The sequence below is a fragment of the Ricinus communis genome, chromosome 5 (assembly GCF_019578655.1).
Source record: "Ricinus communis isolate WT05 ecotype wild-type chromosome 5, ASM1957865v1, whole genome shotgun sequence".
NCBI lineage: Eukaryota > Viridiplantae > Streptophyta > Magnoliopsida > Malpighiales > Euphorbiaceae > Ricinus > Ricinus communis.
This window is the reverse complement of record NC_063260.1, coordinates 391,391-417,666: the sequence shown is the minus strand read 5'-3', so window position 1 is coordinate 417,666 and position 26,276 is coordinate 391,391. Positions and strand designations below refer to the sequence as shown.

At 30.4% G+C, this 26,276-nt stretch overlaps 5 protein-coding genes across 7 annotated transcripts; 2 read left to right on the top strand and 3 right to left on the bottom strand.

Moving 5' to 3' along the window:
• Positions 1-752: 752 nt before the first annotated feature.
• LOC8279152 (dolichyl-diphosphooligosaccharide--protein glycosyltransferase subunit DAD1) lies at positions 753-4,026 on the top strand. Of its 2 annotated transcripts, none has more exons than XM_002521492.4 (6): positions 753-1,049; positions 1,624-1,785; positions 1,866-1,913; positions 3,371-3,458; positions 3,564-3,607; positions 3,790-4,026. In XM_002521492.4, exons 2-6 carry the CDS (start codon positions 1,702-1,704, stop codon positions 3,871-3,873), a joined length of 348 nt encoding a protein of 115 aa, XP_002521538.1. In that variant the 5' UTR covers positions 753-1,049; positions 1,624-1,701; the 3' UTR covers positions 3,874-4,026. The 2 variants fall into 2 exon arrangements, with proteins under 2 accessions (XP_002521538.1, XP_015576249.1); XM_015720763.3 differs by having other exon boundaries at positions 805-1,049; positions 1,607-1,785.
• Positions 4,027-4,579: 553 nt separating this feature from the next.
• LOC8273361 (toMV susceptible protein tm-1(GCR26)) lies at positions 4,580-11,224 on the bottom strand. Of its 2 annotated transcripts, XM_048374575.1 has the most exons (10): positions 10,591-11,224; positions 9,856-10,515; positions 8,787-8,993; positions 8,327-8,542; positions 7,983-8,196; positions 7,495-7,742; positions 6,952-7,130; positions 5,980-6,233; positions 5,302-5,497; positions 4,580-4,792 (listed from the first exon to the last, which is right to left on the bottom strand). In XM_048374575.1, the coding sequence occupies exons 1-9, from the start codon at positions 10,720-10,722 to the stop codon at positions 5,346-5,348; spliced, it is 2,262 nt and encodes a 753-aa protein (XP_048230532.1). In that variant the 5' UTR covers positions 10,723-11,224; the 3' UTR covers positions 4,580-4,792; positions 5,302-5,345. The 2 variants fall into 2 exon arrangements, with proteins under 2 accessions (XP_048230532.1, XP_048230531.1); XM_048374574.1 differs by lacking the exon at positions 4,580-4,792 and having other exon boundaries at positions 5,061-5,497.
• Positions 11,225-12,416: 1,192 nt separating this feature from the next.
• On the bottom strand, positions 12,417-14,657 carry LOC107261452 (heavy metal-associated isoprenylated plant protein 43-like). The gene is made up of 2 exons (XM_015720769.3): positions 13,810-14,657; positions 12,417-12,918 (listed from the first exon to the last, which is right to left on the bottom strand). Exons 1-2 carry the CDS (start codon positions 13,892-13,894, stop codon positions 12,599-12,601), a joined length of 405 nt encoding a protein of 134 aa, XP_015576255.1. The 5' UTR covers positions 13,895-14,657; the 3' UTR covers positions 12,417-12,598.
• A 2,311-nt stretch (positions 14,658-16,968) lies between these two features.
• On the top strand, positions 16,969-19,431 carry LOC8273362 (S-adenosyl-L-methionine:benzoic acid/salicylic acid carboxyl methyltransferase 2). Its single transcript, XM_048373672.1, has 4 exons — positions 16,969-17,090; positions 18,011-18,415; positions 18,531-18,785; positions 18,935-19,431. The coding sequence occupies exons 1-4, from the start codon at positions 17,016-17,018 to the stop codon at positions 19,298-19,300; spliced, it is 1,101 nt and encodes a 366-aa protein (XP_048229629.1). The 5' UTR covers positions 16,969-17,015; the 3' UTR covers positions 19,301-19,431.
• A 4,737-nt stretch (positions 19,432-24,168) lies between these two features.
• LOC8273364 (S-adenosyl-L-methionine:benzoic acid/salicylic acid carboxyl methyltransferase 2) lies at positions 24,169-25,845 on the bottom strand. Its single transcript, XM_002521496.3, has 4 exons — positions 25,722-25,845; positions 25,195-25,599; positions 24,824-25,078; positions 24,169-24,685 (listed from the first exon to the last, which is right to left on the bottom strand). Exons 1-4 carry the CDS (start codon positions 25,794-25,796, stop codon positions 24,320-24,322), a joined length of 1,101 nt encoding a protein of 366 aa, XP_002521542.2. The 5' UTR covers positions 25,797-25,845; the 3' UTR covers positions 24,169-24,319.
• Between the last annotated feature and the right edge of the window lie 431 nt (positions 25,846-26,276).

The window sequence follows — 26,276 nt, the reverse complement described above, 5'->3', positions numbered from 1 at the left end:
AAAGGCTCTCTCATGTGTCACACCGTGGAGCTCAAATTTAAATTTTTTTACCGAGAATGCTAGAGTAGTGTAGAATTCTCCGGAACACTCACGTGATACATGTGCACCCCCAGCAGTGCTGCACACCCCATTTTGTTGCAGGCAAACACCAAACTTGATGATAACTTAATTGAATTGTTGTGCAAATTCCTTTCTTTCTTAAATTAATTCAACTTTTAAGATCAATTATACATAATAGGATTTTATGTAAATTTAATATAACATAATTAAAGCAATCTACTCCAAAATAGGAAATTTATATAATTCCCCATAAGCTTAGCATAATATGCATTCATATTTCTTATTTTTTGATAATATGTAGTTTTATCTCTCGTGTTAACTACCGTCTATTTAGATATTAGTATTATGTGAAATTACTGAATGGAATAATAAAATTTGTCTAATTCTGAATTTTTTTTAAGTATGAAATTTAATTTTTTAGATAAAAAATAAAATTATGGATTTTTTTATTCTAATTTCGTATAAAGATAAAAGTATTCTTTTAAGTTAGAAAAATTCGGCACTTTAATATTTTGACAAACTCAAAATTTATTAAATTAATAAACTATTAATAAAAATACTATTACAATAAACGATACATATTTCTAAAAATTAAAAGACGTAATGCCGAACCTCGGGGGCATTTGTAATTACCCCTCCAAATTATATAGGAAGTAGTTAACCATGTGGGTCTTAATTAAGATTAAAAGTGATATGAAACTACATTATTAATACTGAAAAAAATAAAAAATAAAAACTACTTCATGCTAATCTTTTCATAAATGGGCTCGACTGACCCGGACAGAAAGCAACCCGACCCGCAAAACAGTCTACTTTAGATCAGCTTCTCCAAAATACGCTTCACTCGTCTATGTTCGTTCAGATTTTCGCACCTATTTCTGTTGTTATCTCATAGATCTGCACTATCAATTAAAATCCTAAATTGCTCAACAAAGGTCAGGCTTTCAGAGATTGACTACAAGATCAAACGCTCTGGCCAGGGCGAAACTGTGAGTCACTTTATCTTTCTATTGGGAAACTTTATTTCTTTAGGAGTTAATTGCATTGTGCTTTTTAAGTGTAGGCAGCTGGATTTTGAGCTTATTCTACAATTGTATCTGTGATAAGGAAATAGTTTTTGGGTTCGTGTTTCTTATGTGAATTTGGTGATAAATTTGAGATTTTGTGCTTAATTGGAGGTTTTAGGCTTTGTTTGGTTGCGCTGATGGAATGATGAGTTAGTAGAGGCAAAAGCTTTTTGAGCTTTTTGTTTGTCCTCTAGTCAATATCAACAAACGGGTTGAACAAATTAGTGGCTTAGACCATATAGATCAGCATTGGATCGCAAAGTTCCACTATATAACCATCAAGTTATCTCTAGCATATTCTAGTTTTGTCATAATACGATACAATACTTAAACAACAGTATACTAAAACTTTTTAAAATTTGCAATAGTATAAATTTGAAACATTTCAAAAAGGTTACTTTAATATTTTTTTCTCAACTCTAATGCTTTTCTCACTTGTTTTAGTACTTACTGTTACTATCTGACTGAACTAATCACAGGCATCTCCTTCTTCTAGAGCTGAGTCACATTCCTAATCTAAGAAACCAAAGACACCTTCATAGAAAAACAGAGAGGTTTGTGTTTTACGGTTTGAATGGCGAGATCAACCAGCCGGGATGCCCAAGCTCTATTCCATTCCCTTCGCTCTGCATATGCTGCTACTCCCACTAGCCTCAAGGTATATCTCTTCCTCTCTTTCTTCCTATCTCTTTATATGGGGAGACTACAGTTGTTAACATTGATTTATTATTATTGCAGATCATTGATCTGTATGTGGGTTTTGCTGTTTTCACTGCTTTGATTCAGGTATCGTTTTTCCATCTGATTCTGATTATGATTCTTCTTCTTTTTTCTTTTTCTTATTACTCATCACCTGGTCACTTTAATTGTAATGATAGAATCATGTGTTAGATCAGTTACTTGTCAATTATCTTTCACTATTCACTACTAATATAGGAAGAAGCAAGGGGATTTTTACATATTTTAGCTTAACTGCTGATATGTAATTGTTTGGCTAATTGTACAACTCCAAGTCAGCAGCTCTAGGAAATATCATTCTTAAACTTTTGAGTAAAGGATTAGATTTGGTTTTAATTAATATTTTGAGGAGCAAAGTGTTTGATTTTTTAAAGAGAAATTATGTAACCAGAAAATGGATCAAAGTATATGTCAAATATCATTGGGAATTTTCTAGTTTCCTTTATAATATAAGCAAAACTAATATTTCCTCTCCAAAAAATTATCCGCAGTCGAGCAATATAGAGAAATGTAAGCACTAGAAAATCAGTACAAAGGACCATCAAGCTTTTCACATGGTTGGTAGTTAATTTAATCCACCTTCAGATTCTTGTTTGTTGAGGCTATATTCATTGGTGAGTTATACCAGAAAGATATCCAGCTTTCGTGTTAGCATGGAGTAACTGCCAATGGCTTACTAAGCATAGAGATGTGCTCCTTAGGATACCATTATCAGATTCTACACCTGAACATGACCTAAACATAGAATGAAATTGAAGGGTTTGAGCTTACTTTATTCATGTTTATGCCATAATTGTGTCATAATAGGCCAAGTACATTAATAGTCACCTGAACTTGTAATAAAAGACTATCTGATAAAAATCTTATAGACTCTTGCTAAAACCATAATGTTTGTAAACAGCTCGTTATACATGTGCCTGTATGTAATTTCACCCATATTTCACTGTTTGAGCACATCACATTTCCCATCTTTTTTGTCTCAGATTTTTATTTAACTTGGCAAATACGTTGAAGACACTGCTAAACTGATATATAAAGCTTTCTTTATCTAATGAATGTGCCTTGCATAACATGCATGTTAAATGTGCAGCGGGGTGTTTTAAAAAGTATGGTTTTGGCAAGTAAGGTGTCTATGAAGATTTTTATTGAATTAAATGGGGATGATGGATTTTTTCTTACAATTACAGGTGCCAATTGATGTATTTGGCATTATTTGAAATTCATATAATGTAGACATGACACGACCTTTTGCTTTTAGCACAAAAATTAATCATGTCATATGGTGCTATTAATTTAATAAATCAAGCCATGTTTGGATTTCAGCATTCTACATAAGGTATTATTAAGGACCTACATGCTGTTATATCCTACTCTCAACACAATTGAATGTGACATATAGACTGCTATGCTAATGTGGCCTGTGCATGTTTGAGAAGGAGAGGTTTAGTCGCCGGTTATGCTGTCCATGTCTGAAGCTTTTTTCATCTTGTTTTTCTGATGAACAGGTAGTTTACATGGCTATTGTTGGTTCCTTTCCATTCAATTCTTTTCTCTCAGGAGTACTTTCTTGTGTTGGCACAGCAGTGCTTGCTGGTAAGTAGATAGGTTATGCAATTACTTTTTCAAAGGAGAATTCCCTGTTTTAAGTTACAGCAGGAAGAGATGGGGCCTGTAAAATAATGTTTCTTTTTGTTGCAGTTTGTCTCCGTATCCAGGTGAACAAAGAAAACAAGGAATTCAAGGTAAGATTGTTCGACATATGGTTTATCTTATGCTTCCATTTATTGTCAAGGCGGGAGAAAGGAAATTATAATATATGGTTCAAAAATAAAAATAGTGGAACCTTGTCCTTCTGTTACCTATTTCCTCGTTTTAAGTTTAAACAAGAAAACTAATAATCGGATGATTCATCACATTATTACAGGATCTTACACCGGAGCGAGCTTTTGCCGATTTTGTCCTCTGCAATCTGGTGCTCCATTTGGTGATAATGAATTTCCTAGGCTAGGTTTTTAGGCATTTTGAAACTACTGGACACAGGTTTCCTTTCAAGTCATAAATATAAAAATAGTTCCATGCGATCAATTCAGCAAATTGCATTGGCTTTTATAATGTTGCTTATAAAATATTGGGTTTATCAAGAATGATTGGTTTTTATCTATTTATCTGCAACATTAGACAATTAGAAATAGTTTTAAAAAAAAAAATCTAAATGATTAGAATTTTCTTTGACAAATTATTTCTTTTCACTTGAGTAGTTCAATATTAGAAATTTCAAAATTTCAATAGCTAAATATTTCAAAATTGACGCCACCATGTCTCCTCTTCCACCGCCCTTGAAGGGTTTGCATATTTTCAATCTGATGCAAAATCACAAAATTATAACAAAGGAAAAAATTCTATTGAAGAACTCTTGTAATCATGTTCCCTAGCTTTATCGATCTAACCTCGTACCGAAATCAAACCGGCTTTTTTTTTTTTTTAATTCCTAGTAGGAGGTTCAATGGGCTTTGATGATCATCCTAAATCACCTTATTAAGAGGATACTAATGGTCTAAACCATCGCCAACAAGAGCTAATATATCACTTAGCATCTCATCATTATACCAAAATATTTCTTTAAACCGGTCATATTTGTGAGCAATGAGAGGTCAAAGACACCATGTAGGCAGTGGTTCTACCTGAGTGCATGGATTTTGGTCCGCCTTGTCTGATGTATATAATTCAAACCTTGTTTGGGTTTAGAAATTAAGAAAAGAAAAATCAATCTATTATAATTCAAAAAAATCTTAAATCTATTTTTAGTACTCAACAACAAACCAAAGAAAATAAAGGAAAAACAAAAACAAAAAGATAACCGACGGGTCCCAAGAGTCGCATTTAAAAGTCTTTAGGCATTGCAACCAAAGTTTCCTTCGCCTTTAGACCTAATATTTGAGAAATGCATAACTCAATATATCAAAACAACACAAGTTTGGAAGGCAACTCAAACTGAATAAGACCTATAATAAATTATAAAAATAAAAAATAAAAAATGTCCAGGGGAAAATAATGAAATCCATAATTGAAAGTTCAAATTTTAAATTTTTCATATTCTTGATATGCATCACAAATGTACATATTTCAGCATCATCCACTATAAAGAATATGACTCTTATAAAATTAAACTAATTATTTAATTTCATATGGTCTATATAATTTCATTTATTCATCCGAATAAATCATTCGGTGAATGTAATTGTTATCATTCATGAAAAGTTTAGTATAGCCATTTGTTCTTATGATGTGATGGCTGCTGCAATCAACTTCTACAAGCCTTATGAATGAATGCAGCAGCATTTCATAGTTATTTACGCCTGGGGGGATCCTTATTTCTTTACTCTCTTAGCAGGCAATCGAAAGATTAAAATGAAAATGATAAGTTATGCACACATACATGCTACATCCAGCTTGACGGCATATGATACTGATTACTGAACCTCATTTGATGGAGATTGATTTATACTGTTGCATTGTGCTTGCTATAGCTTGTTCAGCAGGTAATCTCTCCATGCTTGATGCACCATAAAATCCATGCACCTCCTTGGTTCTTTTCAGTATGAATTCTGCCTCCCTAGGACCGGATATAGGACCTGAAAATGTGTTAAGAGAATTGTAATTATGGTACCAGCAACACTTGCTATTGATATCAGTAAAATTTTAGAACAAAAACGGTAATGCAAAAACGAAATTTCTCAAAAGGGATTTTAAATCCAGAAGTCTATCAGGGAACAGTAATGTAATCAAAATGGTAAATGAATCAAAACAAAGCCATGCATGGAACGGAAGCCAAAAGTCAGGCAACACCATCATCTAATCTTTAAAAATAAGTAGCTGAAGTAAGAATGTCAACTTCAAGGTAATGCATAAAAGCCCGAACTATGAAGCATAGCCATATATATAGGAAAACTTAAATACACGATCATGCAACCAATGCAGACTATGACATTAATGTTGCACATAATACAGGTATTCATAACCAACTATACACAACAATCTACGCCAAGAAATATCGCACGAACTTATTAATAATTCACCAGCAGAGCTTCATTAGAGGAAACAAAAAGCTACTCACCTCCATGGCAAAGCACAATAATATAAGGGTTGACACTATGTGCAGCATCTGCAATAGCTTGCACACGAACTACACTATCTTCCAGTGAGACAGCTGTTTTTGCACCAATAGTCCCAGATGTTGTAAGCCCCATATGGGCTACAATTATATCTGCACCAGCCTTCGCCATTTTCTTGGCTTCATTTTGGTTAAAAGCATAGGGGGTGGTCAAGAGACCCATTTTGTGTGCTTTTTCAATCATCTGGACTTCCAAGCTGACCATGAGGAATCAAAATAGAAGTCATAAAAAAAATACACAACTGAATATTTAAAAAATGTAAAAGACTTTTAAAATCTTAGAAACATAGTTATTAAAGCACAGGCACACACCTGACAGACACAAGGTCAAAAAGATAGAATAAAATAAAATAAATGATAAAATTCATTACTGGCAAGGTTATACAATAATATGTAACTATTAATACTTAAAACAGACAAGTCAAAACAAAGAAATCACATAAAACTCAGCAATATAGGTTTCCAAATCCAAAAGAAAATTTTAGGAAAAGTTTAAAAGCTTCAAAGTTATCAGCTTTTTCTTTTTATTTCTTTTGCCTTGTAAACACCCTGGTTTTTCTTTAACCTCCTTTTTTTCTTTTCCTTTTTTTTTTCTCTCTGATCTGAGTGTTTAAGCCTTCTTGAAACTCTTTTTTTCCTTGCTCTTTTAAATTTTTGACATAGTCTGGTGTATATGGATGCATGTATCTCCTTTTTCTTTTATATTTAGGGATCAGATGAAAAGTACAAAAGAAAAAATGCACATGTTAGTTTATTAATGTAAGCGAGGCGCGCCTTTTTGCACCTCACAAATTACCAAATGGTGCGCGCCTTTGGGACAGCGCCTGCTTTGAGGTGCTAAGGCGCAGAGGCATGCGCCTCGTGCGCCCCTCGTTAATAAATATGCTCAAAAGAAAATATAGTTTCAAGAGATACCCATATCCCATTCCTGTCTCTTCCAGATTTTGTCTAAAGTTACCATCAAACAGCCCAACAGTTGGAAAATTCTGCACACCGGAGAATCCAATTGACTCCAACTGCTTTAGGAAGTAATCCATTCGCCGAAAGGGATCAGTTGCACATACTCCAGCAAGAACTGGTACCGCCTTCACAACCTACTCCAATGATATTAAATGAGGTTTAAAATCTCAGAAGTAGTACAGGCCATGTTAGTACATAATACATGGTAACAATTGGCTAATGTGGCTCCCTTCTCCAAATAATATGATGAAATAGAAACATAACGCAAGCATTCGTATGTAGTTCTATCTTTTTTATTTTCATGCGGAATTTATAAAATTATTTCCTTCTCTGCTACCAAACCAAGGTTTAAAGCTTTGCTTGCATATAGAGCCATTTGAAAAATTAAAAAATGAATGTCTACGAGATCACCAAGAATAGTTCAACTTTCAAGCACATGAAAAAGGAAAAAATTGGTAACAGCCTCTCCTTTAGGAAACTCAGCTCTACAGAACTTACAGGTAACACTTCATTGGCCATGTCAACTACTACAGCATTTGCATCTGCAAAAGGCAATAACCCTGCTAAGGAACCTCTTCCTGCCATGCGAAAGCGCCCTGAGTTGTATAGCACTATTAAATCAACACCACCAGCTTCCTCAAACTTTGCAGATATTCCAGTTCCTGCACCAGCCCCTATTATGGGCAATCCTTTTTCTATTTGATCTTTTAGTTGCTGCAATATTGACTGAGTCTTCTGCAAAGTTTCTGTTACAACAGTAGTTATTTGTTAGTTGATGAACTTTTTTCTTGGTTTGTAATTATTCATTGGTTAACTTCCCATTTAGATGCATCTGACAAATACTATACACATCCCTCTGGCTGTTCTCGGATTAAGCTAACGCATAACCGCAAGAATTAATAGTTTTCCAATGGTTTCTTGAGATCAGAAATTCTTTCTCATGTTATCATTACAGAAGCATTATATTCACAAGTCTCACTGAAAACCTGGTCTTGCATCCGGGAAGTTGCTTGGGCTGTAACAAATAGTCCCACAGCTCGAAGAGTTATTGGGAATATTATGCAAGCGTTGAATGGATTCATGAATAGGACTTTGGGGAGGACTGGAATCGATAGGGCTCTTCAAACTAATCTCTAAAAATGAGTTAACCAGTGCATCTGCAAACTCCAGGTCATTGATATGATAAGGATACACCTTTACCTATCAACAGATTTCATTTTCATCATGTGAAGCAATATAATGATGAAAACAATATAGAATACACAGGGAACCTAAAGCATAGAGAGAAGAACGAAGCTCTGAGATACCAATTGACAATAAAAAAGTGTACCTGCCGGTTCTCATTTGTCTGTATTAGCCTCTGCATTTCATTTAGAAGAGTAGCAGTGGCCTCAGGATCATAAAAGGGTTTCCCAGGTGCATCTAAAGCTGAAACACCTTTCTGTGGCAAGCAAACACGAATCTTTGAAATTGACTTGTTTAGTTTATCTGCTATAAAGACAGCAAATTTCTTATTCTCTTCCATGGTGGTTCGCATGAGTGAGACCTGAAAGTAATAAGGTATCAACAAAATATAACATATTACAACCGTAGTAAATCCCAGATTTATCAACCAAATTGTCTTAATAGTGCAGTGGAAAAAGACATGCCAAAATACAGGCAACAGTGCTAAAGATAGATCAAAACAATGACATGAATTGCAGTTTTAAGGAAGCGTTTTTTTGGAGGTACTCCATTGCCAAATACATGCAGATATTAAAAAGAAGGTCTAGGATAGTATCAAATAACACCTGCTCATTGTGGATATGAATCTTCCTTTGCTGAAAATTAGAAGGGATTGTTTCCTTAGCTCCAAAATTCACCATGTCCAAGGCTCCTACACTCAAGACCAAAGGAACATTCTTATCTAAGATGGCATCAAAGTGGGACCTATCACATGCCATAACACCACCAACTACGTAGTCTGCAACCTCTGTTGTAGTAATATCCATAACACCCTAAATAAAACCAACAGATATGGAAGTATTATAGAATTAGAACATGATAGAGAGACAGCCTGCATTCTGTAATAAGACTTCTCATAAGTAAATGAATCAAATATACATGGAACTAGCCTATAGCAAAGGACAACATAAAATAATTGTGGAGAGATGTGGTAATTAAAAATTACAAGACTCTGAATAAATTGAATGGAACCATGCATGCGATCAGTTGTTATGGAAGGAAGAGATGGAGTTGAATGTAGAATTTTGAGATGTAAGCATTACATTGTCAAGCAATAAAAGTCAAATAAACAACTTAACATTTTTGGAACTTTTCTTTTCAGAAAAAAAAAAGAACCAAAATAAAAAGGTATTAAGAACATGCACGCAAAACCAGTAATGACGAAACTTTGCCTAAAAAATAATAACTAAAGAAAACCAAAATGTTCTTTAGATGATAAATCTGACAATTAGTTATACAAACTAAAATCAATTCAAATGGGCAGAATTAAATTAGCATACAACTTCATTTTGAGTTCTTCTTTGCAAAGACTTGATTAGTGGCTGTACATAAAAAAAAAAAACTCTAAGACAGAATAACTGGAGAGGTAAAGTGGCATGCAGAAAATTTATGTCGATATTAAGCTCAGAAAATGAGATATCTGCTCACATCCTTGCTTTTTTTTTTTTTTAGATTTCAACCATGCCAACTGAGTAGAATAAAAGTAAAGCATCAGTTAATTTAGATCCATTCACAAGAATTTTGTTTTCTCATTTGATATGATACTGACCATTTATGCAACATGAAAAGGGCAATGTTTTACCGTTTAATTGAGCATAAGACTTTATAAAATAATGTACTAGGACAGCATATAACCTGTATGAATCCCTCTCTAACAAGAGACTCCATTGCTCTGCCCCCAACACCAGTGGCATGAAAAATCAAGGTTTCATAGCCTTCTCTTGTCAATCTTTCTTTGACAGCGTTGACACAAGGAGTTGTAACTCCAAACATAGTTATACCAACAGTTAATTTATCACTAACACCACAGGAACCTCCTACTCTCCCAAGCCTTCCAATAACCATTCCAGCAAAAGCAGATCCAGCATTTGATAAAATAACTCTACTTACACTATTAATCCCACACACATCCACTACAGATGGGAACAAAATCAAATCTGAGGTACCCACATAAGGTTCAGTTTGACCACTTGCTACAGTAGACACAATAACCTTGGGCATACCAAATTGTAGCAATCTAAAGGCAGATGATAATAAAGACGTGCCTCCACTACCTCCAATCCCAATGACTCCAGCAATGACATTATTATCCTCTTGAGCTTTCTTTAAGAAATTTTCGAGAGCTTTACTCATTACAGTAACAGCTTGGCCTCTATCATCAGGAAGTACATTCTGAGTTTGATCAACTGAACCCAGATAACAAGCAAGAACATCATTTCTTGGTACAAATGGGAAGTCCCCAACACTGTCAATTTCTTTCTGACCAACAGAAACATCAACAACTACCACCTCTACCTGCCATTGTTTTTTTAACTTGATTGTATAAACCAAAATTTAACCTTCAATAAACTGCAATTGAAATCCACTTACCTTGGAAGATAAATTGGAGGATAAGGAGGTGAGAGAGGATCGGACGGAATCGGAGAGGAAACGGAGTTCGTCGAGCTTTGTATCGGCCGTTCCAACACAGAAAACTCGAGGAGTTTTATCCGGATGTGCCATTTTTGTTCTTCTGTTTGAAATCAAAGCCAAATTTGTAGTTCCCTGAAATCTCTCAAAGGTGGGTCAGCGACAGCGTAGTAAAGAAAGCTGAAGTGCAGCCTATCAGTCGATGGAGAGTTGGGAGTTCGGTGGTGTTCTCGAAAAACGGTTACTCATTTATTTTCTGAGCGGGGAAATTTTAGCTATTGCAAATACAACGATTAACAAATAAATATCATATAATATTATTTTAATTTAATTTACAGATGATAGAATAAAGTGAATTTATCAAAGATTTTTTACAGCCGAGCGATTATACCCACAGTCGCAATTAGACCTGGCGTCGGACCGGTTTTAAACTGAAACTAAATTGAAATTGATGGGTCAAATTTGGGAACGAAACTGATCAAATTCGGAACTGAATTGAATCGAAATTAAAATTAAAAAGCACGGATTCAATATTTATTGAAATTAGAATCGGCGCTTCTGATCTCAAGTCGCCAATTTAAAAAAAAAAAAAACAGCAAATAGTAAAAGTATCTATTATAGCATAATTTAATTATTATTTTAATTAAGATTTAAATATTAAATAATATATAATAATAATAAATATATAACATAAATAATACTAAAAATATTTGATGAATGAATAAAAATTTAGTAATAATAGTAAATTAATAATAGTTATAAAGAAATGAGATGAATATTTGTTTAACCACACAAGTAAAGGGATTTCAGCTTTCCATATAAAAGATGATTAAGAAAGTAAATATATTTTTAAAAAATAGATAAAAGAACTACGTGAATTTTAATTTTTTTAAACTCTAAAAGAATATATAGACACTTTAATTTTTTGTAAAAGAATTAAAATCAATCTCTATTTTTCTTAATTTCTTTTGAAAAATAAAAGATATTCTTTTAGTATGTCTAAATTGGTCGAACCGAACTAGAAACTAAAACCGGCCAATTCCTAACCGGCTTTGATTCGAAACCAGCCTCTTATATCCCTTTGTTTAGTCCTTTCAAAAGATTTTCCTTTTTAAATCAGTCCTTCAAAGTTTTCAAAACTCAAAATATATTTATTCAATTTTAATCACCGATGATACCATTAATCGAGAACTTAGTATAGTAAAATCAAAAAAATACTACCCTATATTTGGAAAACAAAATAATAATAAAAAAAAAGAAAAAAAGAAAAATAAAGTGTCATTTTTTTTTTCACTTGTTTAGATAAGGAAGAAAAATAGAAAAGAAGGTAAAACAATTAATGGGTCCAAACTATTTTCTCTTCGAAATAGAGAAAAAAATAGAAAATAAAAGCTTAACTTACTATTTTAATAATTTATTAAATAAGATAAAATGAAGTTGAAAAAATGGAAATTTATATCTTAAATACAAAGACTGTATTTTCTATATTTAAGACATAATAATACGTTTAAAGTTTAGTGACACAATAATTCAAATAGTCTCATTAAAATCATTAAAGATTATTCTTTCTCTAGTGACTCTATAAATAAGGATATCCTCCTTATGTACATTTTTCTTTGATAAAAAAAAATATAATTTTTATGATATTTTTCATATTTGAAGTATTCAAATTATAATAAAATAATATCATTTTCTTATATATTGACAACTTTTATTTAGTTATCTTTAAAATAAATTAGAAATATGATTTCTTGGAATTAATTCATTCCTATCCTATTTGCTAGATGTACTAAATGTGCTTAAAAAACAATTTACAATTTGTTTCCCCAAAAAGAATGTGAAACGACTTCACTTTAATTTGCTCACTAGCTAAAGAGATCCTCAATTGGTCAAAACCATCCAATCAACTACCAGAACAATAATAACTAGAAATACAATGTTGGGCTCACAGTGAACTCTAACTGGTTTGTCACATGATGGAGCATGATGGATTTGGCTCCTGATAGCCCATTGGCACAACAACTATTCTCTGACACTGTGAGCAGCTGAGTGGATCATGAATTGAGGCAGCCTTTTGTTCAGGCTTTTTGGCTTCTGATTTGTGTTTTTCAGCCTTCTCTTCAGGTTTCTTTTGCACGTCCTGTTTCGGAGGAGGAGGAGGAGGCCCAACAGTCACTACCTCTGCCTGTTTTCCTGCTTTCCTTGTGCTGACTATAATGTCATATGGATCTGCATTTCCTGTTACTGTCAATGTTCCTTTGGCCTCGTCAGTTTCAATCTTATCTACACCTACAAACAGGTGAAGCAATAGTAATAAATTACCTGGATGCATGCTTTGGTTTCATAAAATAAACTGGCTCTTCTTTTTTTCTTTCTTAAATAATTCGCATTCGAATTCAAGATCTCACAGCTCTAAAAACAATCTGACATTAATTAAATAACACTAATTACTATAAAATAAACTTTGTCAACTACATTATTTCAATACATTAAATGATAAATGAAGAGAGAAATAAAAGTATTTATTATCTCTTTTTAAAAATAAAATTTTTTCTTCACGGAGTTGGTTTCTTATAATCATAAATATACTCTTCTTTTGAAATTATTTTTAAATATTTATAAATATATTCTTCTTACGGTATTGTTTTTTCATATTAAATAATAGTTTTTTTACGGAATTATTTTCTCATATTTATAAATTTTTTATACATCTAACTTTTTATAATAAATTTTATTACCTAAATCAATTTTTCTTATCATTTTAAACATTATTTTATTATTCTAAAATAATTTTTTTGAAAAGGATAAAAGAATAGAATTTTATAACCATAAAACTTACAGATTCAGTCTCTATTTTATTGCCTTAGGACATGAGGAGATAAACTTTTGCCAATTCTACAAAAGCTAAATAAGTGTGTGCAAATATAATTCTTTATTTTAATTTTATTTTTTAAAATAAGAAAACATATGTAAGGCATCTACAAATTTAGTTTGATGTAGGTGCATATCTCAACTCGAACTAGATTTTGAGTTCGAAACCGAATCTCCTCATCTTAGTTGTAACTAAAAAAAAAAAACAGAAATCTGTAAGCATATTTCTATGAATTCTCTGAAAAAGGAAAAAGATAAAAAGAATAAAGGAAACACAAAGTAAAAAAATACATAGAGTGGTGAACATACCTTCGATTGCAGACACTGATTTTAAAACCTTTTTCTTGCATCTTTGGCATGAAAGATCAACCTTTAAGACAGTCCTTTGAACCATGGAAGTTTCAGTTTCAGTTTCAGCACTTCTTTTCTTAATTCCCAATCTAAATCACCCTGTATGTATATATATATATATATATATATATATAATTAAACAATAATCTAAAAGGAAGAACTGATGCAACGAATCTTTGGGTTGTTCACCTTCCCTAGAAATATTTCTAAAGCTTTTGTACTAATCAATTGTTTTTTATTGGCTAAAGCTTTGGATTTTCGACCAAGTTAACCTGACTTTTGCCTATTAGGCTTGGAATTTTATGTTGAGTTGATTCTGCAGGCGGTTGACAAAGTGCTGCACCATTTGTTGGCTTATTGCAAGCCTGAATAACCCAAGTCATGCCCCAGTTGAGCCGTTGGAGCAGAAAAAAAGAGGGAAGAACCAGTAACTTAAGTTTACTTCGGTGAACTTCTTCATGGCTAAATTGAAGCTTACTGGTTTACCCTTTATATTAAACCAGGATTAACCTAAAAAGAAATTCTCAAAAATAAAACTAAAAATAAAGTAATATGTAATCATATAAAAACATTACAAAAGCAATTTTAGACTTATAAAGCAAGAAAATCAAACACAAAAAATATATATAAAAAATTCTTTATATGAATAAGCAAAGAAGAAAAGAAGAGAACCATAAATAAAGAAGAAAAACAGATAATATTACAAATTTGAACAAATAATTCAAACTAAAGGGGCTAATATACTAACTAGATTTTATTTTAAACAATAAAAGAAATCCACTCTTTTTTTGTGCTCAATTTAAACCACACAAATATATACATATAATTAATTTTTTAATCATCAAAATAGAAATTAGATTATCAAAGTAAAAGCAATAGTAGGAGTAGTCTAACATAAAAAATAATAATAATAACAAAATAAGCAACTGATACAATTATTATTTTTTCTATAAATAATAAATAATGTTGGCCTGAAAAGATTAATAAAAAATGTAAAAAGAAAAAAAAAAGTAGCTAAAAAAGACATCATTTTTTGGTAATTTGAATAATAAAAATATATTTTCTTCTCAAATTTCAGATGATTAAGAAAATGGGTCCAAAAAAGAGAATTTCCTATTCACTTTAATTTTTCCCCCCAATTTACTATCACTTTCTCAGTCAATTGAAAGTGTATTTCCCCAACCCTTATTCTCCACCCTCCATTTCTTTCCCTAATTACTTCCCTTTCTCAAACAAGGGCTTAGTTTCACACTAGATTTTGATTTGAAAGCTCCAATATGAATTCCCATTTAAAAGAGTCGCCAAAAATACAAGAAAAACCCATTTAAAGCTCCAATATGAATCCTCACTTGAATAAAAAGGCGTTACCAAAAAATAAAAACTGCTTTTATAGAGACTGTTTCTAAAGCAAAAACAATCCTATTAAAGGCCATTAGAGACGGATTAAGGCTCTTGTTATCAGTTTCATTCCAAATTAGTAAAAATATAATAATTTCCCTACCTATTACTTCATATTTAATTTATTTAAATCTCTAGGAATTAGCAAATTGTATTAAAAAATACTAATTTCTCCAATATTCAAGATAATAGCTGACAAATTCTTTATCCTCAGTAATTTTCCCTACACTTCTAAAATCATATTATATATTCCTTTTCTGATAGCATGGAAGGGTATACACTACATATTATTTATGAGGGATTGTTTGGATAGAGTTTACAAAAGTGTCTTCCTAACCTTAATTTTTATTTCACTTTATTTTCTTTTTAAAATTTTTAAATTCGCTTTTGTAAAAACATATAAATTGACGCTTTTAAAAAATAAAAAAAGATTTGGGAAAATCAATTTATAAAAAAATTTAAACAAATTAAAATATTAAATAAAAAATTTAAATCTATTTTTTCAACGCCCAACAACCATTTCAAATACCTCTAAAATTGAACCTTTTTCATTGAATGGTCAATGAAACTCCAAGGACCACAAGTTCTAGACCACGATCCTCTGTCTCTCAGCAAACTGATAAAAGTTACGCGTCAGAAAAGTTTAACATTAAAAATTATAAAATATAATTTTTATTAATTAATACAAATTAGTAATAGATTAAACTCCTTTTTAGATTAGAGTTATTAGCTAAATAAAAAGATAATATATTAATTACTACACTTAATATTATTAAAAAAAAAGATAAAAAAAAAAATACTCATATCAGAATTTTAATCATATGTATCAATAGTTATTTTAAATATCAAATATATACCAACATTTACTAAATAAATAACCCTTATTATATTCAATAATCAAAATGGATGTAATTGTATTAGATAAATAACCCTTATTCCATAAGTATATTCAAACCATGTGACACATGCAGTAGACATGACATGATATGAAAAAGACTTTATTGGACATTGAGTAGGACATTAGCTATTTATAAGTTATTGATACATCTCAATAATTTATTATTTTAATTCAGCGTGTAAATATTATTTTTATAATATTTTCAATTCAAAAATTTAATTAAATTAGAAGAAATTTGTATCATTTCATTTATATTTATTTTTTTAACATTTTTCTATCTGTATAAACAATAGAAACATTAAAATATCAAAAAAAATTATTTATTTATTTATTTTTTCATATTTCATTATTTTCTAGACGAGCCATTTAAAAAATAGATAAAATTATAAGTCCGCATGGAAAATGAGAAAAAAAGATTGAAATTATTATTGTACTAAATTACAATACAATCATGAACCAAGATTAATAATATAGATGGTTGTTGAATTTTTCGTTTAATTTTATTTTAGTAATAAAATATATTTTATATTAATCATTTAACTATAATTATAATTATAGTTTATTCACGTTATTAATAAAAATTTGATATGTTATATTTATTTTAATTATTTTTTTCATATGACGGTCTATCATTTGTAAAGTGAAAATTAAATAATTAAAATAAAATAAATCAAAATTAAAAATTATATATGAAATTTAATGACTATTTGTATTATTATTATGGTGAATATTATTGAAAAGATATTTTAAAATTAAAAGCAACAACCGCAGCTTGAACCTCATCTGCGGTTATAAATAGAGGCTGATGAATCTGATGCAAGGGCACAACAGAACCAAAAACACACAAGAGAGAGAAAGTTTTAGAGAGATGGAAGTAGGCCAGGTGCTTCACATGAATGGAGGAATGGGAGACACCAGTTATGCTCAGAATTCATTGGTTCAGGTAAATTAATTAATTATATATTATACATATTTAAGTGGTTCTCAATTTTTCTCAAAACAGACTGTGATTTTCTCATTTGATACTAAATTAATTATTATTTTTTTGACATTTTAGAATTCTGCAAGTAACATTATTAGTACTTTGATAGTAAGCAACTGAGTAACATTTATAATGATGAAGTATTTTTTTTTAATATGAATCACATAAGAATTATTACTTTTAAATGTATACACCACAAAAAATAATAATACATTCATATAAGAATTTTATATTTCTATATTAACTAATTAAGATGCATTTCATATTTTTTTTTTAAATTTATTAAATTATTTTATGATTTAACATATTTTTATTTTAGGATCCGTAATTTATTTTTTTTCATTTCAATATTTTGAAAATATGAATTTATATAATATTATTAAGAGATTTGATGTGCGATACAGTAACTACTATTCTTTCAACTGTCACATAAGTACTGTTAAAGTGTTATTCTCTGGTACGAAATGAGCCACTTCGAATAGGTTAATTGCTCCGGCTCAAAATACGATTAATCCAGCATGGGCTACATGGGCTCCTAGTAGTTTACCAGATAAATTGATAAGTCAGACATTTCCAACCCACCAAGCGAAACCAGTGGTTTCTTAGTCACGACCGGCTAAAGATAAAGTTCCATTAAAGAGCGTTTCCACATGGTAAAACCTCCTCAGGAAATATAAGGTTTTCACGAGGCCTAAAATAAAAAAATAAATCATAAATCTTAAAGTGTAAATATATTTACGTGATAATTTACTAAAATTTTACCTTATCTAAAATAATAATGTATCTTCCAACTAAGTATCTTTAGGACCCAATTCTTTTTCTTGTTTTTCATCTATAGGACCCAATTCTAGTTAATATAAGATCCAATAAATTATATGCAGCAAAAGGTAATCTCTATGACAAAGCCAATAACAGAGGAAGCCATGACGAATCTCTATTGTAGCATCTCTCCGAAGAGTCTGTCAATTGCAGACATGGGATGTTCTTCAGGGCCAAACAGTCTATTTGCAGTGTCTGAACTCATCAGAGCAGTAGAGACAATTTGTGGGAAGTTAGGCCATCAATCGCCAGAATATCAGGTGTTCTTGAATGATCTACCAGGCAATGACTTCAACACTATTTTTAGGTCTTTAACAGGCTTCAAAGAGCAAGTGGAAAAACAAGTGGAAGTCTCCGTAGGGCCATGTTTCTTCAGTGGAGTCCCTGGTTCTTTCTATGGCAGACTTTTTCCCAGCAAAGCCTTGCATTTTGTCCACTCTTCTTATAGCCTTCAGTGGCTATCTCAGGTCTCTAATAATCTATTTCTTTTCTTTTCTTGACAATTTCAGTTCTGAGATATTCTTATGCATTTGAGAAGAAGGCATGTAATTTTATGTATTGACGTTTTGGTTTGTCAATTAGGTTCCTGATGGAATAGAGGGTAACGACGGGAACATTTATATGGCTAGTGATAGTCCACCAAGTGTACTCCAGGCTTATTACCGTCAATTTCAAAAGGACTTTTCCATGTTTCTGAAGTGTCGGTCCGAGGAATTGGTACCAGGTGGTCGTATGGTTTTGACATTTTTGGGGAGGAGAAGCGAAGATCCTGCTAGCAAGGAGTGTTGCTACATTTGGAAGCTTTTGGCCATGGTTCTCGGTGAATTGGTCTTAGAGGTATAATAATAATGATAACATAACGAAGAGAACAAACCAAAAGTGAAATCTCATCTCAGCGTGCATTTTGGATAACTATGTTTATAAACAGATAAAAAATCATACTTATTGCAGCATCTTTTGACAGTGGAATCATGTTAACAATGCAGGGAGTCATTGACAAAGAAAAATTTGAATCCTTCAACATTCCTCAGTATACTCCATCCCCGTTTGAAGTGAGAACCGGAATTGCAAAGGAAGGATCTTTCTCCATTGATCGCTTGGAGATTTCTGAAGTCAATTGGAACGCTTATCACAACGAATTTAACATGTCTGAAGCATTTAAGGATGGAGGGCACAATGTTACAAAGTGCATGAGAGCCGTGGCTGAGCCGTTGCTTGTTGGCCACTTCGGCTTCGGCAGAGCTACCATCGACCAGGTTTTCTGTCGTTACAGGTCAATCGTTGCTGATCGGATGGCAAAAGAGAAGACAGAATTTGTCAATGTGACCGTGTCTATGACTAAGACAGGGTAATCTAAGATCAGTAGGCAATTAATATGGGTGCTTAATCAGTTTATTACTGTAGCGATTATATTTCTTTCAGTTTTCTCCTTGTTATAGGCCATAATAAGAATATTGCAACAATATAGATGTGCTATTTTCCATTTTATTCTTAACTTTAATAAATAGTAGTAAAGGTTTTCAACTCTTAAATTTTGAAACTATAATTAATTATAAAATGCAGTAGATATTAATTTTATTAAAAAAAGCTTTTAATGCAGTAATCTCTGTCGAGATGACTGCCTTAGCCATTAGAGATCAAAGATCAAAGTAAAAAGAAATAAAAATTACCGGTTACAACATAACAAATATGGTTATGTAAAACACTTTCAATTAGAATTGAATTGAATTTAAACTTAATTTATGTACTTCAATTATAAAAAGAAAACAAAAGAATAATGAAAAATAATTGTTAACAATTTGATGATTGCATGAATATTTAATTTTCATTTTATATTAATTTTGATAATATAAAGTAAAGTAAATAATATCCATAAGGCAGAAAACCTTCGCACGAGGGACATGATATTCTAGTACAAAATTACGTACACATGTTTCATGAAATTGAGACCACAGTTCATTGAAACAGTGATGGAGGTGGCCATGGCCCCTTTAACTTTACACAAGAATCGCATTTTATTATTATTATTATTAATTATTATTCTAATCTTTATTTCTCCTAAAATTTTATATATATATATATATATAGCAAAATTTTAATATCGCAATACTCTATATAGAAATAATCTCTATACAATAATAAAAATTTACACTCCCAATAAATAGGAATAAACTCTCTATTATAATAAATTATAAATTTTTTAAGTAAAATCTCTCTATAGTGATACTTTATATAGAATAATCTCTACACAGTGATAAAAAATTTACAATCTTAATTTGGACCAGTTATTATAAATAGGAATAATCTTTTTATTATAATAAATTTTAAAAAATTTTAAATAAAATTTCTCTATGGTGATATTTTATATAAAAATAACATTTATATAATAATAAAAGATTCAATTTGTGCCAGTTATAAATATGAATAATCTTTTTATTATAATAAGTTATAAAATTTTTAAACTTCGTCTTAAAAAAAAAAAAATTTCTATAAAATAATATTTATATATATAAAATATTTAAAATATATAAGTTATATTAGGGTCAAAATATTAAGTTTTATTAATTCATTATTTGAATTTCTAGTAAAACACCACGTGTTTCTCAACCCTATAGACATGTAATAGGGGAGAAACACAAAATAAAGAATACCCTTTGTGTTTAATTAAGATATATATTTCCTTTCTAAAAAGAAAATAATGTAAATGAATTGGAAGGAAAAGACAACACAGAGGAGGGCCTAGGATCGTGGGGTTATGTTCCCATAGGCAAGACTTGAGTGCAGATATGCACAAACCAATACTGACAACCTATAAAGCCCAGGTAATATATCTTGAGATCCAACCGTTGGATCGCCACCTAACTTCGATCAAATAAAGTAGACATGTAAAAGCACAATATGTCAAAAATTCAATCGTTGAAGTGATCTACGAAACCACATATTAATCTTCAAAGTTGACCGACAAATAAGGCTTAAAGTAATGTCAGATCGGACTTAGACCCAAATAGGAGCACCCATGGGGGTTCGACCCAGTTAGAAGAATTAACTAAAGAGATTTATAAAGTAACTTAACTCCCTGTTGTCTGCTATAAATCTGTTCTCCACACCCAATTTTGATTATTCACATTTCCTTTTCTGGTTATTATTTTCCTGGAAATCATATATGCTTAGAAAGATATTCAAATAAGGCTTTTTTATTGATATATGATTTGCATGAGGTCAGAGTTGTGGTTTAAAAGTGATAGCCTTTTAATCAATAATAAACATAATCATTTTTTTTTTAAATTTTAATTTAGTTGCGCATGTGAATATTTAGTCACATCTTATATGTTTTATTATATAGCATTCATAATTAGGTTAACTAATATAAAGACTGATGAGTAGGACTCTTGCGGATAATAAAATATTTTTTTAATAATTTTAAAGTAATCATATATTAAAAATTAGAATTTGATCGTTTAAAATAAAAATAAAAATTCTTACAATCTTATATACATTTTGATATAATACAATTATTTAATTTCCTCGCACAAAAACCTCCTCACTTTGTAAAGGAAAGCTCTTTGAACTTTTAGATATTGAAGGAATTTTAGATATTTAAGAGCTAGCTTTTCTTTTCAAAGACTAACCAGATAATAATACTTATTCACATAGTACTTAGATAATCTCTTATTTTAGAAAGTAGTTATTTACACACCTATTTTTTTATTTAAATAAATCATTTTCTTTCCTTTTTATTTTTGGTTTGTTTAATCTTTTTATTTCAATAATTAGTTCAAGTGGGGATAATGTTCTATTAATAATAAGATTTCAATTTAACAAAAGAAGAAGAGAATTTGTTAAATATAAATAATTATTTTTTTAAACATTTATATAAATTAATATACAAATATATATGCTATCTCTCATTTTTAGGCCTTTGCTTTCCAGGGATCTCTAGCATGGGACTCGAGAGTTATAGAATGATGATTTTGGATTTGATAATCTATCTGTTGTGGAAATGATTGGCGTCATATTAGTTCAGTAGCAGCCATACGAGACATTCTCCGCAGATATTGGCAAATTATTACTATAAACTTCTTTCTATATATTAATTTCTCAAATCTAAAATTTAAATTTTTTTTATAATATTTATTTAATTTTTGACACATAAAATTTTTATTTTGATATGTGCACTTATATTTGACACATAAAATTTAAGTATATGTATAATTTTATAGTTTTTTCTATTAATTTATTGATTCATAATTACATTCTTAATTAAATATTGACTCTAATCATAAAAAAATATATTAATTATATTTTAATATTATATTAACTAATAAATAATTTTCTAATAAAATAATATACTAATTCTATTATAAGGAATAAAATATTAATTATATTTTAATATTATATTAACTAATAAATTAGTTTTAAAATTAGATAATAATCCTAATTTTAGAAAATAACATCTTAAATTATATTTTTAATATTATATTCAATAATAAATTATTTTTAAAAATTTTTAAGGTCTAAAATTTTTCTGACATGTATGCTTAAAATTTTTATTTTGATATGTGTACTTACTTTTGACACATGAGATTCAGCTTATGTGTAATTTTATAGTTTCTTTTATTAATTTATTGATTTATAAGTTATATTTCTAATTAAATATTGGCTCGAATTCTAAAAAATAGTATATTAATTATATTTTAATATTATATTAACTAATAAATAGCTTCTTAATAAAATAATGATACTAAATTTCTTATAAGAAATAACATATTAATTAATAAATTAATTTTAAATTAGATAATAATTCTAATTTTAAAAAATAACATCTTAGATTATATTTTTTATATTATATTTAATAATAAATTATTTTTTAATTATATATCAAATTTTTAGTCCTAAAAAGTAGTATCATCAGTTATATTGATATATTAATTTATATAATATTAAAATTAATTAATAAAAAATTTAGAAAAATTCTTATATTATTGCATTATTAAAGTTTTAAACTTTAAGAAAAATCAAAAACATTGAAAAATAGTTAGTTTGCTATTATTTAAAATTTATAAATTAATATTAGATATTAAATATTTTATTAAATTATATTCATCAAATTGATTTTATAATTAAAATAATAATAACAGTTGTGCAACGCAAAGGTAAACGACTAATATATATTAATTTATGAGATCTAAAATTATTTTAATTCATGCGTTTAAGTTTTGACATGTAGGATTTTATTTTGATATGTATACTGTTTTTGACACGTAAGATTCACTCTAATGTATCATTTTTATGAATGTTTCATTAATAGCTTTTTCTAACAGATTTTAAAAAAACTTAATATCTTTTTCCTAACAGATTTTAGAAAAAAAAAAAACTAAAAAATATTTGCTTTCCAAAATTAGAAATCCATTACTATCTCAACTTCTTCAACCTTTTGCAGTTTACACAACCTTACGTTTTCTAGAAATTTAATTGTGTTTGGTTTGCAGTACGAAACAATGTTGTTTAATACGATGTTACCCAGAGATTGTGGTAAGTTCTTGGATTTGTTGCCTGATCCGAATAATGAATTGCTTTATTGTGTTCATCTTGATGGAAAGCTCAGCATTTGGTGGCATAAAGAGTAAGTATCATTCAACACCTGAAATTACTGTTTGTTATACCTATAATTTATTTATTGTGTTGCAAGAATATATTTTGTTTTTTCATATTCTTATGTTGAAAGTTTGAGACATCACAAGTTGAATTTGTTTAAAGTACTCATCTAAATTCCAAAAAATGCAAGAACTCAATTCAATGGAATTGGATTTAGTTAATTTTTTTGGTGTTTGGAGAACTCAAATAGAAGAGTGTGTCCTGAAAGGAACAAACTCATGCAAAAGGTGATATGAGTTTGCAAAAATTTCAATATAATTCAATTTTTTTCAATGTGATTTTTTTTCTGCACTCGATTTATCTCAGTTGGATTAATTACTTTGTGTTGTAAATTTTTAATTTTATTTCTGTAAAACAAAAATGATTTATGTATTATTTTTTAAAATATTATAAATTAATATTAAATTTTAAATTTTTTATTAAATTGTATCTATTAATTTAATTTTATAATCGAAGCACAAGTGCACCTAGAAATTATAAAAATAATTTTTTTAATATATAGAGGATGAACAAACTATAGATTATAGATTATAATAAAACGAAGATAGTCATCTTCTCACACTTTCTCTAACTATAGAAGCGAAAATCAGAAAGAACTTAAACCCAATACCTCTTAGTCCCAAGACGGGCATTTTATTTTTCACAGCCAACAACGACGAGAAAGTTGAAAGAAAATGGTCACTACAACAACAGCAGTTTAGGATGATGATATTAGGTCACCCCGTCTTAGTCATAGACACCGTTAAATTGACAAAATTTGTCTTCTCTTTTGCCATTCGATCAGTGATGATTAACCTGTAACGATAGAAAACCTGGTCAGTAATTACTCTGTCGAACCCGAAGTGGCCAATAAGCAAAGGCTCAGCCACGGCTCTGATGCACTTTGCAACGTTGTGTCCTCCATCTTTACATGCATCAGGTATGTTCACTTCATTTTCATAAGCATTCCAACTGACTTCAGAAACCTCCAGGCAATCAATGGCGAAAGACCCCTCCTCTTCAATTTGGGATTTCACTTCAAATGGGGATGGAGTATACTTTGGAATGTTGAAAGAGTCAAATTTTTCTCTGTCAATGAGTCCCTGCATCATTAACATGATTTCTCTGTCAAGAGATGCTGCACTATATTAAGCATGAGGCAATCAGATTTCACCTTCAGTTTGTTCTCATTATTATTCTTAATTTTAATCTCATTATTGTTGTTGTTTAAGTTTATGTACCTCTAAGACCAACTCATTGAGAGCCATGGCCAAAAGTTCCCAAATGTAGCAACACTCTTTGCTAGTAGGATCTTCACTTCTCCTCCCCAGAAATGTTAAAACCATACGACCGCCTGCTACCAATTCCTGAGAACGACACTTCAGAAACATGGAAAAGTCCTTCTGAAATTGACGGTAATAAGCCTTGAGAACGCTCGGTGGACTTGCACTAGCCATATAAATGTTTCCCTTATTATCCTCTAGTCCTTCAGGAACCTAAACGAAAAACAAATACATAAAATCACAGGCCTTCTTCTCTAATACATGTAAAATATTCCAGAACTGAAATTATAAAAAGAAAAAGTAAATGAAGAGATTAGTTAAACACTAACCTGAGATAGCCAATGGAGGCAATAAGAAGAGTAGACAAAATGCAAGGTTTTGCTAGGAAAAAGTCTGCCATAGAAAGAACCAGGGACTCCAGTGAAGAAACATGGCCCTACGGAAACTTTCGTTCGTTCTTCCATTTTTTCTTTGAAGCCTGTTAAGGACCGAAAAATAGTGTTGAAGTCATTCCCTGGCAGATCATTCAAGAACACTTGATATTCTGGTGATTGATGGCCTAACTTCCCACAGACTGTCTCTACTACTCTGATGAGTTCGGATACTGCAAACAGAGTGTTTGGCCCTGAAGAACATCCCAAGTCTGCAATTAATAGGCTCTTCGGAGAGATGCTACAATAGAGATTGGTCATGGTTTCCTCTGTTATTGGCTTTGTCATAGATATCACCTTTTGCTGCATACAAATTCAAGGTTCCAGAAATAATTGTTAATATGAGCTAAGACATCAAGAATATTTCATCAAAATACTAATCTTCATCATTGAGAAATGAACAAATCAATATACACTTAATTTACCTGCAGCAGTGAATTCTGAGCATAACTGGTCTCTCCCGTTCCTCCATTCATGTGAAGCACCTGACCTACTTCCATTTGATCCCTCTATAACTCTCTCTCTCTCTCTCTCTCTCTCTCTCTGTCACTTTGCTGTGTGCTTTGGTTAGTCTGCCACTATTTATAGGCACATTAATTCTAGCCAATTATGGTTCATGTTCAAGTATAGCATTTTTTTTTGTTGCAAATGTTCTGCATGTTTTATTTATTTAGGCACATGTTTTACATACTTTAATAATCGACCAAGCTAGAAACGTACTGCAGGGGGCTGAATCTATTTCCAATTTTGGTACATAATTTCATGAAGAAGAATAATATGTATTCCATATATAGATATGAAATTCTTTGGAGAAATCAAAGCAAAAATTATGAAAACTGACTTTGAGTATGATTCGAAAGTGGCAATAAGTTGGGCTACAGTAAGCTTTGTTGCAGATGGATTAGCAAAAAATGGTGGTCTTAGGCATAAAAACTAGATTGCTTGGCTGTAATTAGGAGGCTTTTAGACTTTTTTTGAGG

Coding starts and splice junctions, on each gene's coding strand:
- LOC8279152 (XM_002521492.4), top strand. CDS start 1,702: ATGGCGAGATCAACCAGCCGGGATGCCCAAGCTCTATTCCATTCCCTT. Junction 1,914..3,370: donor TTTTCACTGCTTTGATTCAG/GTATCGTTTTTC, acceptor TCTGATGAACAG/GTAGTTTACATGGCTATTGT. Junction 3,608..3,789: donor AAGAAAACAAGGAATTCAAG/GTAAGATTGTTC, acceptor ACATTATTACAG/GATCTTACACCGGAGCGAGC.
- LOC8273361 (XM_048374575.1), bottom strand. CDS start 10,722: ATGGCACATCCGGATAAAACTCCTCGAGTTTTCTGTGTTGGAACGGCC. Junction 8,197..8,326: donor AGACAAATGAGAACCGGCAG/GTACACTTTTTT, acceptor ATCTGTTGATAG/GTAAAGGTGTATCCTTATCA. Junction 7,743..7,982: donor CTTCCCGGATGCAAGACCAG/GTTTTCAGTGAG, acceptor CTGTTGTAACAG/AAACTTTGCAGAAGACTCAG.
- LOC107261452 (XM_015720769.3), bottom strand. CDS start 13,894: ATGGTTCAAAGGACTGTCTTAAAGGTTGATCTTTCATGCCAAAGATGC. Junction 12,919..13,809: donor ATCAGTGTCTGCAATCGAAG/GTATGTTCACCA, acceptor ACCTGTTTGTAG/GTGTAGATAAGATTGAAACT.
- LOC8273362 (XM_048373672.1), top strand. CDS start 17,016: ATGGAAGTAGGCCAGGTGCTTCACATGAATGGAGGAATGGGAGACACC. Junction 17,091..18,010: donor CTCAGAATTCATTGGTTCAG/GTAAATTAATTA, acceptor AATTATATGCAG/CAAAAGGTAATCTCTATGAC. Junction 18,786..18,934: donor TCGGTGAATTGGTCTTAGAG/GTATAATAATAA, acceptor TTAACAATGCAG/GGAGTCATTGACAAAGAAAA.
- LOC8273364 (XM_002521496.3), bottom strand. CDS start 25,796: ATGGAAGTAGGTCAGGTGCTTCACATGAATGGAGGAACGGGAGAGACC. Junction 25,600..25,721: donor CTCAGAATTCACTGCTGCAG/GTAAATTAAGTG, acceptor ATTTGTATGCAG/CAAAAGGTGATATCTATGAC. Junction 24,686..24,823: donor TCAATGAGTTGGTCTTAGAG/GTACATAAACTT, acceptor TTAATGATGCAG/GGACTCATTGACAGAGAAAA.